The 16,810-nt window shown below is 36.0% G+C and overlaps 1 protein-coding gene across 4 annotated transcripts in view; it reads left to right on the top strand.

The window, feature by feature from the left end:
- Window positions 1–667: 667 nt before the first annotated feature.
- Window positions 668–16,810, top strand: part of LOC126975876 (MOB kinase activator-like 2) — a 90,554-nt gene continuing 74,411 nt past the window's right edge. For 2 of the 4 annotated variants that reach the window (XM_050823967.1, XM_050823966.1), the window contains exon 1: window positions 668–1,126. Coding sequence is in view for 2 of the 4 variants with exons in the window: in XM_050823962.1 (XP_050679919.1) it covers window positions 8,358–8,524 (167 nt within the window). In the remaining 2 variants the exon portion in view is untranslated. Of the gene's footprint in view, window positions 1,127–8,244; window positions 8,525–16,810 lie in introns of those variants that run through there. The other 2 variants (XM_050823968.1, XM_050823962.1) reach the window with 2 other exon arrangements.

Here is a 16,810-nt window from a genome sequence, read left to right as displayed (position 1 = left end):
TCTGCCGTGAAGCAGTTATGTGTATTGTGTAAGCATTACTTTGTTTCGGTCTGAAGGGCACCGTAGCTAGTGAAATTACTGGGCAAATGACACTTAACATCTAAGTAATGTGATTTCAAAATATAATATTTTGATCTTTATAAAAAACGAAAATGTTATTAAATTTTAATATCAGTTATGGAATTCATTATTATTTTTATTCGAATTAACATAATTTGAATATCTATCTCTATTCTGCTAACGACTGATGAGAATTTGAAAGAAAGCGGCCACGACTTATCTATATAAATAGTGACTTTCTCCACGATAATTGCGTTATCGTGATGAAAGACCATACACATCGTTAGAAACTCAATAAAATTAAAAGAGATTGTGAGGTGTTAATGAGTCTGACCTTTTACCTTCAGAATTCTTTGAACTGAAACTGTTGGATACATCGAGAGAGGACTGCCAAAACTACTAGAAACAGGATCATAAGCAAATTCATTTAACAAATAAAAATAAAACATATTTTTAGTTTAATGTAATTTAATCTGCATTTCTATTCGATTATTAGCCTCAGAGCATGATCTCCGAATGAATAATGTGGCTCCGATGAGTCCGAACTGAATAATGTGGCTTAAAGGACTAGTGTCCAAAGCCGTCATTAAGTAAAAAAAAACAAATAGTCGGAATATGAATAAATACAAATACTGTTATACTTATCGAAGAGGTGGTAAATTTATTTTATTTTAAATTCGAATTGATAAAAATAATAAGTATTATTTTGACTTAGTCTAATTATGTACGGACACAAGGTATTCTAAATATGATAATATCTTCTTCTGTTTTTGTATCTAAAGTTGCGCAATATGGCGATTTTGGCTCAGCTGCTTTTGTGAAAAACTAAAATAACTTTGAGACTGTGACACGCTCTAATAAGCTTAATTTTAAGAAAATTCATTTACTTTGTTCTAATTATTTGAAAAAGTGATAAAATGCCTTGTGATTCTCATAGTTCTTAAATCGTGTCTGACTCTCCAATACTATTAAGAACTTTTTCGTTTGTAACGTGATTTGCAAGAAAATCATTCAAACTGGAGCGCCTGCCCGAATATCTGCGGGACACGGTCGACTGGTTCATGGGGTAAGTTAGTTTAGTAGTTTACTTTGCAATCTAAATATTTATGTTTCAATAAACATCATCCAAAAACAGTTTTCTAAAATACACAACAGACAAACAAACTTCATTTGTTGATATTATAAATTAAATTAACATTTACAAATACAGTAGGTGCAACAAATGAAAATGATAAGTCAGTTCAGGAAACTAATCTTTCACATGAAATTTTAGTCATAAATTCACCTCATTATCAATCTTTGAAACCGCTGGGGTAAAAGTATTTCATCTTCAATCCTCGAATAGTTTATTGCGAAACCTACAGTCTCTGCTCATCACTATAATACCATCCCAATTTATGTTATTATATATAAATTTAATGGAAAACAACCAAAAGTAACATCTGTGATGATTTTTGCAAATTTACAGCAAAACAAAGTACTCATACAGATGGAGCAACACCAGATAGTTGAAATTACATTACATTGGCTGAGCTTTAGTTTAAAATTAAAAATGACTTAATTATTATATATGGTGTTACATAACTTTTCTAAAGTGCTGTACAAAAATGTGTGTGATTTCCTAAGACAATTAGTAATTATTGTTCTTTTGATTTCTTATTGTAAATCCTTAGGTATCCTTATGTCTATTGGTGTTTTATTATTTCTTACCTACATTCTTAGGGCTACTAAAAAGTATTTTTTTAAAAGTTAATTCAAATGTTCTTAAACTAAGCTATTTTGAATAGTCAGTTTACTGAATCTGTCAAAATTCTCAAGATTGACTGATGATCTGGCAAAGATCACTGGAATATGTTGGTATGAGGGTAGCACAAGACTAATCATCATGGAGATCTTTGGCCTTTGATGATGATCAAAATTCATAAATGTAGAACCCATGAGATGAAAATACAAAAAACCCACATGTTAACTATTACTATTTAATTAAAATATGTTTTTCACAGTATATTTTAATAATTAATAAGTAAGTTTATTTTGTGTCTGCGAAAAATAAATATTACAGTTGATTTTTTTCTGATATTATCTTGTATTCACCCCTACAGGCTATGAGTAAATGAGTGGAGCTCTATCAATTGTGTAGAAGGCTACTTCCACTGGAGAACAGCCTTTACTTTGTGTAGTTGGTCTTCAAGCCGAAGGTATATGCTGATTGAAGATGTTACATCTCATTTTGAAACTATGAATGGTTTCAGTGATTGCAAGTTGTCCTGCAAGATTGTAAAGATGCTGTTGCAGTCTCTCTTTATATTTAGCACCATAGGAAGCATTTTTTTGCTAAATTGTTGGCATATTAAGAATTTCATGAAGCTCTGTCTATTTAAATTTTGTCCCAGAATATAGTTCTGCACCCTTTGTATCATACAATACTATGCATTTGTGTAACTGGTATATAGTATAGTAACCTATAATTTTATCCCATATGTTCAAATTGTCTTTAAGCTCTGTTTTCTATAATTATATATGTATCTAGTTATCGATTGACATAATTATTTGAGTCTGTCTAGCAACCATAGAAAATTACTTAAAATTTGACCCATCTTTCTTTAGTTTTAAATATTTCCGTTAAGTGAGTCTGCAATTAAGATGCAAGGCTAGGTACTGTAGTAGTAGTAGTGAATAATTCTCTGCAGCAATTTCATAAAATCCTACTAGTATAGTCTTAACTGAAACATTCTGTTGGAAATATAGGACCTGAAGATTTCATAGAATGTGTGTGTATGTCACACTCTGTCAAAGGTTTGTTTTATGTCAAGAAATACCATTTATAGTTGATTTTCTCACTGTCCTTGGTGCTCTATAGGCATGTTCTATAGCAGAATGTTCTTTGCGGAAATGGAACTGAAAGAAATCGAAATGGGACAATTGACTTTTCCTAGATTTAGAAGAAGCAACTGGCACATTAAAGAGCGAACCACTACCAGCGGAAGGTTTTGTTTGCACAGGATGAAGTCTAGATTTTTTTTATGAAAATAAGGGACAAGATGGGCAGGACGTCTAGCTGATGGTAATTGATACGCCCTGCCCATTACAATGCAGTGCCGCTCAGGATTCTTGAAAAACCCCAAAAATTCTGAGCGGCACTACAACTGCGCTTGTCACCTTGAGACATAAGATGTTAAGTCCCATTGCCCAGTAATTTCAGTAGCTATGGCGCCCTTCAGACCGAAACACAGTAATGCTTACACATTACTGCTTCACGGTAGAAATAGGCGCCGTTGTGGTACCCATATTCGAGCCGGCATCCTCTGCAAAGGAGTCTCCCACTGGTAAATTACGGGTACCACAAGGCGCCTATTTCTGCTGTGAAACAGTAATGTGTAAAGCATTATTGTGTTTCGGTCTAAATGGCGCCGTAGATAGTTTTTTAAATTATTGGGCCAATGAGACTTGAACATCTTACGTCTTAAGGTGGCGAGCGCAATCGTAGCGCCAGTCAAAACTTTTGGGTTTTTCAAGAATCCGGAGCAGCACAGCACTGTAATGTGCAGGGCGTATCAATTACCATCAGCTGAACGTCCTGCTCGTCTCGTCCTTACTGTTATAAATAAAACCCGTGCAATTGTCTATAAATTTTAGAACGTATTTTTTCCGGGTGTTTACATTGTGGAGGTCGTTCGGCAACTGTCACTGTACACAACCAAAAAACCTTCATGAATTATTGTAGTAACAGTTTTTACAGCTTTTTAATGCCAGTCTCTGTTGTACAGTTGAATCTACAAACTCCAGTGTTTTGGCATCTAACACCTACCTTACGGCTATATTTCGCTGCGCACCACGGTGTCTACCAACAAGATGCATACAGTTCTATAGAGAGTTACTCACTTGATGACTTGATGTCCGTTCTCGGACGCGTCATGACTGGTGTCTGTATGGTGTCCCGGTGAAATATAGCCCTTCACCTCGGTTTGTAGCATAAGAGGCAATAATTGTAATCTAATGTGTGTTTTTAGTATATTTTAATAATAGGTTATTATTTAGCACCAAATTATTACTTTTGACATATTATTATCATTGAGTTTTTGCTATCCACCATATCGTCTTTCTGTTTAATTTTGAATAATAGTGACACGTCATCAACAAATAAAACTGTATCAGCGAGTTTTCTCTTCCATAAATGGAACATCTTAAGAATATCTTATCTAAACCTTAAAGACCAAAAAGAGAAATGGGGCAAGGATCATTTGACGTTGATTTGACGAAGCTCGTATGTGGTCTTTATATAAATAAAACGAATCATGCACTAAGAACATATTTTTGATAATGTTCTGTATGTTCATTGAGGAATTTTCTAGAAACTGTGACATTCATAATGTTAACACGAGGAACAAACATAAACTTGTTATGCCTACTACTCGGTTGGGTCGCGTTAGTAAGTCTTTTGTTGGGCGATGTATATGCTTCTACAATATGATCCCAGAAAATGTACAAAACAAATGTGTTACGAAATTTAAAAGAATTGTTAAAAAACGTTTGTGTGTGAAAGGTTATTATAGCATAAATGATTTTCTTAATGACACCACGGACTGGGAATAAAGCGAACACCCTCAGGCTCTTTAATTATAAATGTTTATTGTACGATATCGCATTGTAATCTATATTTTATATTAAAAAAAAGTCAGCTGAGTTTCTTGCGCCCATTCTTCTCTGGTCTGAGGCAGTCTCTTTTGAATGGGTGGTAGTTTTTGACGTTCAATAAGTGATTTTAAATCCTATTTTGAATAAAAAATTTGAATTTGAATATCCTTTGGCTAGATTATGGGTACCACAACGGCGTCTTTTTCTGCTGCTACTTTTCGTTCTAAAGGGCGCCGTAGCTTTTACTAGTATTTTCACTAATTACTGGGCAAATGAGACGTAACATCTTTTGTCTCAACGTGGCGAGCGTAATTGTAGTGCTGCTCAGAATTTTTGTGTTTTTCAAGAATTCTGGGCGGCACTGCATTGTTTATAGGCAGGGCGTATCAATTACCATCAGCTGAACGTCCTGTTCGGACGTTCTGTCAGAACAGGTAAAGTTCTAGTCGGATTCGCCGCGGGTATCGTACCCCACGTGACACGGTTATTTCAATGCAAAGTTTGGACCGCCGTTCCTTGCTTAAGGACCCTATTTTATATGACTTACAAATGTATAGTTTGCAAATTTTTTCCCTTGCCAAGTTTCATAGTCCTAGGTCAACGGAAAATACTCTATAAATTTTGATTCCCTTGAGAGTGTCAAAATATACATTTTTTGCCGCACAATCGGCAACTTTCGCACAATTTTTACGTCAATATAGATTTTTTCACAGCTTCAGTATAAGACATCAGTATATCGTTTTAATTTCAACTCGATACGTGTTCCCGAAATAAAGGGTCTTGACAGACAGACGGGCGGACGGACAATAAGGTGATCCCGTAAGTGTTCCGTTTTTTCCTTTTGTGTACTTTTTCCTATATACACGTTAATATTTAGTAGTTTGGTATACATATTATTTAATGTAAGGTCATAAAAGGTACAAAAGGCATTTTTTTTCCAAAATTGATTCCTTTAGAATTCTTTTTGATCTCATTTGTAATATACTTGACACTACCGCTTCGGAAACAAATGGCGCTCTGAGAGAGAAGAAGCCGCGCAAGAAACTATCCCATATATTTTTTTGCGCCTTTTTTAATCAAATATACAATATTGTATTGTCATTGCTATAAAATAATCATAATCTAGTACAGGTTAAAGAATGAAATTGCCGATGTGTACTGAAAATTTAAATAAGTTTTTTTTTAACTTAACATATTTAATAATAATATTGACACACTTTTACACAAATTATCTAGCCCCAAATTAGGCATATAGCCTGTGTTATGGGTTGCAAGACAACGATATATTTAATACAATATACTTACTTAAACATACATAAATACATATAAACATCCATGACTCGGAAACAAACATCCATATGCATCATATAAATGCTTGCACCTACCGGGATGCGAACCCGGGACCTCTAGCTTAGTAGGCAGGATCAAAATAATTATTATTCTTTGCATTGCTGCCATCTGTGTCTGCAGAACTGTGTTGATCTAGATTCGACAAACTGCGTGAAAGCATTTTGTACTGCCTCCTGAGAAGAAAACTTTTTATCACGTAGAAAATTGTCCAAATCACGAAAAAAATGGAAGTCTGTTGGAGCAAGATCTGGCAGATACGGAGAGTGACGAATGGTTTCTAATTGCAGTTCCTGTAGAATTAAAACGGTTTTTTCGTGCTGTATCATGGAGCAATAATGGTGAAGATCGATTCATGAGTCGGGGCTGTTTCACTGCTAGTTTTACTATCATTGTTCGGAGTTCGGCATAGTAGACATCTGCCGATATTGCTTTGACAAGATCGGAGAAATCTATAGTGAATAACACCATGCTGAGACCACCAAACAGTTGCCATTACCTTTTTATTGGTAATCTTTGCTTTACGACAATGTTCCGGCGTTTGACCTGGAGTCAGCCATTGCATTTTCCGCTTAAGGTCATCGTAAAGAATACACTTTTCATCGCATGTCACAATTCGATCCAAAATTCTTTCATTTCTGTATCGATTCAACAAGGGAACACAAGTTTCAACACGCGTTTCTTTCTGCAGGTCAGTCAAATCATGAGGCACCTATTTTCCATTTTTTTTCTGATTTGGCGCAAATGAGTCAATATTGCTGGTAAGGTAACGTTAAACCATGCCGCTAATTCCTGGGTTGTTTGTCTCGGATCGCCTTCCACCATCTCTTTCAATTCATTGTTGTTCACCTGTGTCTTCCACGTGGTTCGTTCTTTAAATCAAAGTTTCCACCAAGAAAACGTTTAAACCAAATTCGCAAGGTGCGTTTATTAGCAGTCCCCTCTCCAAACGCAATATTGATATTGCGGGCCGATTCTGCCGCGTTAATCCCGCGTGGGAAATCATATATAAAAATCACTCGAATTTTCTTATATAAAAATTATTTCTTGTCTAAGCTAAATAAAAAAAAATAACAACTGCAACTCGATAGTCGAATTTTTCATATTTTTTTAATCAAGAACTACATAGGATACCATGAAGGTTCTATGTCATTTCAAAGTACCTATTACAATAAAACGACAATTCCATACTTTAACCCCTACTAAAGTCATCTATTGTAGATCTTATTGCAATAGTTACTTTACCATTGATATTGATTTTAACTTAAAAATATTTTAAATAATAGATCTTTATTATGCAGTTCAATTTAAATTATCAATTCTACTTAGCCAACCTACCAATACAAGTCGTGTCAAACAATCAAACACCGAAGCTGTTAACACATTATCATACACCTACAATATATTAGACTAGTGGTCCAATATCATCTTGGCTCTTTCCATTGGCTGCAGTCAATAGAAGCACGCACTCTTTCCATGGGAAAATTCTTCACTGCAGATCGTACGGATTGTTTTAGGGACTCCAAATTATCATGGCGTTTAGAGTGACTCTAAAAGTGACCATAAATCATAATCCAGCTGATTAAGATTGGGACTAGACGACGGCCAGTCTTCAGCTCTGATAAAGTCCGAGACGTTCGTTTCCAACCAAGACTGCGTCGACCGAGCTTTATGGACCGGGCGTCGAGTCTTGCTGGAAGGACCACTCTCGGTTATTGAACATGGTCTTGTTAAGGGGCTTCACTAACTTCTCCAGCATGGTATCTTGATACACTTGTTCTGAGGTTTTTGATACGTTCATAGCTTGGTTCTCTTTATCACCCCACTCCATTTTAATGTCGCAAAATATTGTACAATGTATTGGCGCTAAAATGACAAAACTCAATGAACAATCATATAAAAATGACATATTCCAAATTGAAATGTAATATTTTGTTTATTTTTAATTGCAACAGTATTTATTGTCAGGCTAAGTAGTTACTTCAATGAGCGGTCAAGGTCAAATATTTTGGCTATGGCTTGAACAAAAATATCCATCACCTTAAGTGTATGGTGGTTCCTATCCCTCTGGTAGTTCTCCATCACAAGTTGTGCGATGAGTGTCGTGCGGTGTGTGACGTCGCGGAAGGTGTTGTTGATAAGCAGCCGTGAGCCGTGATGTCAGCGTGCGAGCGGTCGCCGGTCGCCGTCGCCGCTTCAGTGATCAGCGCTCCGTCGGTCGCGGCGCGTGTCGGTAGTCGCAGAGCGCGCTGGTCGTGACCGTGAACGTGTCGTGTTGGGTGACGGGCGCAGTGCGCTGGTGGCAGCGCGTCGGGATGACGAGCGGCGACGAGTCAGCGTCGTCGACGTCGCGCCGCTGGCCCGTCGGCATTCTGCGGCGCAGCGGCGGCCGCGCGGCGCGGCGCGTGCTGCACGTCCAGTACCAGGCGGTGGCGGGCAGCGCTGCGGCGGACCCCGACGACACTGTCTCCTGTTTCTGCAGGTTGGATCCTCGACCATCGCCCTTGCTCTCTTACATTATATTGCGATATTCCCTCATCTCTTGTACCTCGACTTACCGAACACTGAACCATGCAATTGATTTTGGCTCTTGATGAATATATTGTTGATTTCTGTTTAGCACTATCTCACGATAGTAGATATTCGAACGTTATCAGTCTACATTGAAATACTTTCGGTCTTTTTGCGGAACCTGCTGACAGACAGTAATTCATTTTAATAATATCACAACATAATGTAAGTGGGCCCTAGTCTAAACTCAACAGTTAGGTAGTCGTATGAGAGTGCATGTTTGAGTGAGGACATGTTCGCCACATAATGTCAGTATTTGGACAGCGGGCGCGGGCGACCTACTTAGCGGCCGCTATGCTCAATGTTGTAATCGACGGCACACTCACAGAACACTCTTGCGCTTATCGAGCTAACGCGCGTTATCAGCGTCCTCCACCTGTGTGACGTCATTACACCACACCTCCCCCGCCACCTCAGCAGGCAGCAGTAGTTTATGAGACATTGTTTACATTTGCGACACGCTCCACGGAAATATACAAAGCACAAGTGACGTAAACTATAATAATATTTTAAAGCAATTATTTTTAATTTTAAACACATTACATTCAAGTTAAAGAATTTTATGTTTTCAATAGTAACCACTAGTTGAACACATGCTGTAAGAAGTTAAAGCTCTGTTCAAACTGAGGCGAATAACGCGCGGTACGCGGAACGGAAGTCGCTCGCGCCGATTGTGTCAGCTAACTTGCATGGCCGTGTTCAAATTGACGCGAGTAGTCGCTCAAGTTGAAGCGAAACAAGAGCGGGACGCCCGGCGGGATTGTTTGATCTCACAGTGCATGATGTTTCTCTACTTTAGAACCAAAAATGACACGCGGGAAGTCGCGTCAGTTTGAGAGCGAGCGAGCGAATTACGCTATAACGCGTCCGCGCGGGAAGCGCCGCGCGTTTTTCGCCTCAGTTTGAACGGAGCTTAAATCCGAATGTGAACCCATAGTGTTAAACTGCTAGTCCGAAAAACGATGACCTGGGTGTTCCAAACTCAAATGCCACCCGAGAAACTAATACTTTTACCATGTCGATAAGGCATGGACCTACCATGTATTATTTGTTAATATCTATGCTTTTGACATAAAAAAGCATATTCACGCTTGGCAATCATTGCCAGGCTTTTCGACTGTTTAATCATTCATTTGTAGAAAGCAAAGTCCTACCTTTCCCATTCTGATTGCGAGTAAAGAAATACTAATGCCGTAAAACTTAATAGGTATCTTTAATTGTAACCATCACCCCTGTCTTTAAAAAAAAGGGTCATCAGCAATTCAGCAAGAATTAACAAAGTAACATAATAATATAATGTACCGATGACGTCAATGGGTAAAATACACATCTATTGTAGAAAATATATCCTCATTGAATTGTCACGTGGTGTATTGGCAATGAATGTAAATATTTTGCTAAACTTCGTACATAATACCTACGTACCTATCATTGGATAGTAGAAATCGAATAGACTGAGTAGGTATAATAATATTGGCACACTTTTTACATAAATTATCTTGCCCCAAGTTAATCATGTATAGCCTGTGTTATGGGTTACAAGACAATGATATATTTAATACAATATACTTACTTAAACATACATATATTCATATAAACATACATAAATACATTTAAACATCCATGACTCGGAAACAAACATCCATATTCATCATATAAATGCTTGCACATACCGGGATTCGAACCCGGGACCTCTAGCTTAGCAGGTAGGATCGCTAACCACTCGGCTAAAGAGGTATAATGATAGCTTCGATCTTTTTATAAGTATTTATATTGTCTCCTTTGTTATTAATTTAGGCAATTGCATTTTTGTCTTGGTCTTTTTTTTTAAATAAAGGACAAGACGAGCAGGACGTTCAGCTGATGGTAATAGATACGCCCTGCCCATTACAATGCAGTACAGCTCAGGATTCTTGAATAATAACCAAAAATTCTGAGCGGCATGCCGCTTTAAGTCTTATTTGCCCAGTAATTTCACTAGCTACGGCACCCTTAGTAATGTTTACACATTACTGCTTCACAGCAGAAATATCCCAGAACCACAATACCCCATAATCTAGCCGGTATCCTGTGCAAAATAGTCTACTTTTTATACCTTCTTATTATATATATATATATATATAATAAGAAGGTATAAAAAGTAATAAGATCGTTATTTAACTCAAATCTTTCAACAAACATGTAAAATTTTCCATTAAATATCAGAAAGACTGGAAAAATAGGCATAAACATGTTAGAGGTAATATGAAGATGCTAAATAACGTGCTTACACGGAATTATGTCATCATGTAAACAAGTGTATTTACTTGGTTCGTGTTAAACATTAAATATTTCAAGGTAATCAATAATTAATAGTAGAGTTAACCCTGCGGCGACTGCCGGCCACCCACGCTACATTATTTGTATATTATTAAATAATAGACCTTATAGCTATCTATCGTTCTATTGAATTCTATCAACAAAGGCTCAATTGTGTGCGTACGAAGAATTGCAGGAGTCCAATCTATTAGGAGGCGAAGAGTAAGCAGAAAACACGCAAACATGATGTTTTTAGACAAGTTTTGTGGTGAAAGTATAGCATTTCGAGCTATGAACACTACTTAATCCTGTTACACATACCCTTAAGTCTTATTTGTAGGTTGCTAATGCTTGCTGTTGGTTATAGTTAACACTGCCGAGCCTTTTTGAACTACCACTTTTCATTGAAGTTAAACAAGTTTTTTGGCGTGACGTGATTGGCATTTTTTTGGTACTTCTCTCAGAAAAGTTATTCTTATAGCTTGTACTATTTTGTGTAGGTTCATTTATTCAGATTAGTAGTGAATAACGAGGATGGTAAGTAAGTGAAAATATTGGCTTTGTTACATTGATGGCGGGCCGGCAACTGTGAACTCATATCGCTCAAGGTCGCTGGCATTTAGTGTCGCCTTAATTGTCGATCGTAGTGTAACGCGTGAGTCCTCACTCACACGCGGGATCGTTGCAGAATTTAAACAATATATTCTGTTACCTTTATATTCAATTTCTATTAAACATAGGCATTAATTATAAATATTGAATACTAGGCCGAAGGCCGACCGTTCTAGTTTTACTTCATTCTCTAATCTGTTACTATTCGATTTTCTTCTTATTCGCATCATAATTCTTTAGGTTTACGGCCAACCATAGAACAATGAGTTCTTATATGCGGATAAGAACTCCTTGCTACAGTAGTAATTACCAGTTGGAGGCTTCTTTGCACAGGATGCCGGCTAGATTATGGGCACCACAACGGCGCCTATTTCTGCCGTGAAGAAGTAATGTGTAAGCATACTTCGGTCTGAAGGGCCCCGTATCTATTGATATTACAGGGCAAATGAGACTTAACATATTATGTCTCAAGGTGATCAGCGCAGTTGTAGGTCCGCTCAGAATTGTTGGGGGTTTTTCAAGAATCCTGAACGGCACTGCATTGTTATAAATTATCACAATCTGGACGTCCTGCTCGTCTCGTCCCTTATTTAAAAAAAAATAAAGATCGTGGACAGTAAGTAGTTCACACTTCACGTGTATACCCCCGTGAAGGTTGGACTTTGAAGACTATTTCCATGGGTTCTTCGATTCTTTTAGATTTATTTTATCGTTGCTACTCAATTTTAAGTAGCAGTATGTACCTTATCTTGAGTCAAAGTCAATTAAATTTCTTTTAAATTACTGAATCTAACCATATGTTCATAAAAAGTTGAGCTCGTGAGAAGAATACATAAAAAACTCAATTGTCACTCTTTTAAATAAAATAGAGTATTTTAAAATGGCTGTAATATAAATTACAAATTATTTTGTAAGGTGCTGCATGCAATAAATGAGTCGTGTTTTAATAATATAAATTATTTCATGAAAAGTAATAAAGAATTTGCTGTATAAATATAAATTATCGTATATTGGATGCATCAACCTTTAGAGCTTGAACTCATTTTTTGTGTAAGGTGTAAGGATGCTTCGTGACCTTTAGAGCTTGAACTCATTTTTTGTGTAAGGTGTAAGGATGCTTCGTGAACATGATGGTCGTGATTACTGTCAGAATTAGTAATTGCATCCAATAAATACGATGAGGGTGATCATGATTAGAAGATTAGATTTTCATGAATAATTGTTACGGTATACATTCTTCAAGATAGCTCCCCAAAACTCGTTTTTGTAAACAGTGCGCTCTACGAGATTGTGTTAGTATTTTCCACTGATGGACTGTTTCACACAAACTGAAAAGAAAATGACACATTCTTGGAAGCATTCATAGTCATACTAGCTGACCCGGCAAACGTTGTCTTGCCATATAAATTATTTTTATAGTTAGACCGTTTCTTGGACATTACTTTATTTTTCTAAAATAAACGTAGCCTAAGTTACTCCTTATTACATCAGCTCCCTGCCAATAAAAGTCGCCGGATTAGCCGGAACAAACAGACAGACAGACAGACAAAAATTGTAAAAAATGTTATTTTGGTGTATATGTATGCATTATATACATTTAGTAAAAAACGGTTATTTCAATATTACAAACAGACACTCCAATTTTATTTAAATGTATAGATAATTCACACAATATTTTTATAAATTATAGCCTATATGTTTCTTTTATTTCTGGTGTGTAAGCTATATTATTGCAAAGTTTCATCAAAATCCATTCAGTAATGTTTGCGTTAAAGAAGTTCAAACATACATCCAGACATACAAACTTTCACATTTATAATATTAATAGGATACAAACGTATACACACACAAACATATTTTATATTTAGTCTCAATAATATCTTATATATAAAATTCTCGTGTCACAATGTTACCTTACTCCTCCGAAACGGCTTTACTGATTTTTTTCCAAATTTTATATGCATATTCAGTAGGTCTGAGAACCAGCTACTATCTATTTTTCATCCCCCTAAATGTTAAGGGTAGTCCACCCCAATTTTTTTATTTTTTTGACATTTTTTTTTATTTTTATTTTATTATGATTCAGCATTTGAAAAATACATACAAATTTAAATTTTCGCCCTTCTACGATCACAACTATTTTCGTATCACGATTTTTATATTATTCTGTTCCATCCACCAAACCGATATAGGGTTGCAAGTTGGCAACTTCAAGAAGTCTGAGAATCGGTTGCACCAAAATTTTAATAATTGATTTATTTTAATATGTTATATGGCAATACGACGTTTGCTGGGTCAGCTAGTAGACAATAAAATGCAATTATATAATTAGTTAAGAGTGGGAGGCCAGGAGACTCATAGCACAGGTTCTACCTAGTTTGAGCTCCTGTCTCCCAACTGTAGTTGAATATTTTAAGATACTGCTGTACTATTGTAACTATACTACATATTGGGAGAAATATACGTGTATTAGTTCACTCGCCCGACTATTTTTACATATTATTTCGAAGGTGTTTTCGACTTAGCCTTCCTCCGACACCTTTTTAATGAGAAGCAATGACGTGCCGAGTAAATAATTTATACAGTGTATTTTTTGCTATTGTTTATTTATTTCAGAGATAATAATTTATTAATTATAGCACTTACTAATAAGTACGTCATTTACCTTAGTATTTAATACCAATTAACATACTTGTTGGGCACTTACCGGTAGTATCTTGCTTTTAGAAATAGGTCCCCAAAAATATACAAAAGACATGTGTGTACATAAAAATAACGATTGCCCCAGGCTATTTAATAAACATATTTATTTGTAATGCAATTTTATTTAAAAAGAAGCGGCTCCTCGTCTCTTGCAGCCGTTCATTAAATGTAAACAATTTATTATCTTTAAAGTGTTGACCCTCACTTCTGGGATTTATTACAAATTAAATTTGTAAAAAAAAAATGTATGAACGATGCGGGAGTCCAACCCGCGACATCTCGCGAACGAGCGAGCGTTCATCCACTGAGATAACGATAAATTCGGGTGACGTATCATTCTCATAAATCTTGGTGTGTCTTGTACAACTGTCGGGTTGTAGCTCCATCTACAGGATCTACTTTACAGTTAATGACTACAATTTTAATTTGGAGTCATTAAGTGATTTGAAAATCCTATTTGGAATAAAAATATTTGGTTTAGTCTCTAAACACAGATTGGTGGTGTTTTTTGGGAATTTTGATGATGACATTAATTATCTGACCTAGCTACGTTGATAGAACGGTGTGATTGCCTTCCTGACTAGTGAAGTGCTAATATTTCGATTACTACAGGGGATGATATTAATTACAAATCAATATATCCTTCAATATGTATTGTATATATATTATATCCCATTTATAACAGACATTGTCACTGAAATTGTGTGTATAATTTTAATAGCAGCTTATTCACCAATTCTAAAATCAACCACAGAAATGTAGTATGTAGGCATTTTAATGCCATGACAAAGTTTACTTAGTCACCGTACACACTCGAGGCGTAAGTGAGTTTAGACAGATAATATATGACTAAGTGAAAATATAGAAAAAATACACCTTATTGCGCTGAAAAACATAGCTCCAATCAAAACTTGGAAACTGGCTAGAGGCTTGAATTAGTGGCTGTATTTTTGGAACCATTAGAAGAAAATCACTCAATACATTCTAGTGTGAATGATAGATATACGTCCCACTCTCTCTTTCAATGGAGGCAGTCTGGTTTTGAAAATCTCATGTCTAACTAGTTCACACTCTATGCTGTGTTTTTTTTAGTCTGGTTGTTATTTACCGACATGACATTATTTGGGTTCAGTGACCATACTTTAAAATAAAATTTATGCATATGAAAGAATAATAGCTATTTTTAAGGGCGTATTATTAACACTGATTACACTATAGTTTTCCATACCATATCGATAAGTTAAGGCGAAGAGTAAGCAGAAAACACGCAAACATGATATTTTTAGACAAGTTTTGTGGTGAAAGTATAGCATTTGGAGCTATGAACACTATTTAATCCTGTTACACATATCCTTAAGTCTTATTTGTAGGTTGCTAATGCTTGCTGTTGGTTATAGTTAATACTGCCGAGCCTTTTTGAACTACCACTTTTCTGTGAAGTTAAACAAGTTTTTTGGCATGACGTGACACATTTTTTTGGCACTTCTCTCAGAAAAGTTATTCATATAGCTTGTACTTTTTTGTGTAGGTTCATTTATTCAGATTAGTAGTGAATAACGAGGTTTGTAAGCATATAAACCGTTTTCCACGCAAGAATTTTGAAAATATTGGCTTTGTTACATAGATAGCGGGCCGGCAGCCGTGACCTCATATCGCTCAAGGTCGCTGGCATTTAGTGTCGCCTTAATTTATGCTCGTATCATCACTAGGTATTTTGACCATAGTCAAATGGTTACAAATTTCGGACTTGAAGTTCATATTATGTTACTAGCTGATCCAGCAATCGTTGTATTGCCATTTAAAGTAACAAAACAATTTAATAATTAAATTTTGTGGCGTATAAAAAATAGGTGACGAGCGATTCTCAGGCAAATACAGACTTTTAATGATATAATTTATCATAATAAAAGAAATAAGAAAAATTGTCAATAAAAATATTTAGGGGTGGGTGACCTATCATTTAGAGGTATGATAAATAGATGTTGGCCGATTCTCAGACCTACCCGATAAACAAATTTAAAAAAAAATTGGCTTAGCCGTTGCGGAGGAGTTTGGTAACAAACACCGGGACACGAGAATTTTATATATGTATAAGATTTACCGTGACCTGAGAAAAAAGTTCTTAAGTCATCATTATAGAGTTAAAATATAATTATTTTAGAGATTAGCGTAATGGTATTATTAAGGTCAAAATAGCTGTAAATAAATTTGTCGTATTGTCTTATCATAGTTTATCGTGGTTGTGAAATTGGGCTTATCATTCCGAGGCCCGAATTAAAGGGTTAATATGTACAGAATTACATATATAGACATATAGATAAAGATAAATGTATGAGTGTGGCGTCATTAGTTCTCTTACGGCTGTTCCCAATATACTATCAACAGATAGATATAAATTACTACCTTCTACTGTCAGTAATTGGCTGTCAATAATCTAAAGCTGTCCCAATATACCCGATAAGTCATATTCTTATCGCCTTATATTGGGACGCGTGAATTGCAATTTCCGTACAAACTTCTATCGCTGGTAAGCTATATGTCCTCCCATTGACAGACAACGTGTCAATGATACTTACGCATTTTA

The sequence above is a fragment of the Leptidea sinapis genome, chromosome 38 (assembly GCF_905404315.1).
Source record: "Leptidea sinapis chromosome 38, ilLepSina1.1, whole genome shotgun sequence".
Taxonomy (NCBI): Eukaryota; Metazoa; Arthropoda; class Insecta; order Lepidoptera; family Pieridae; genus Leptidea; species Leptidea sinapis.
This window is presented reverse-complemented; position numbering and strand designations above follow the sequence as displayed.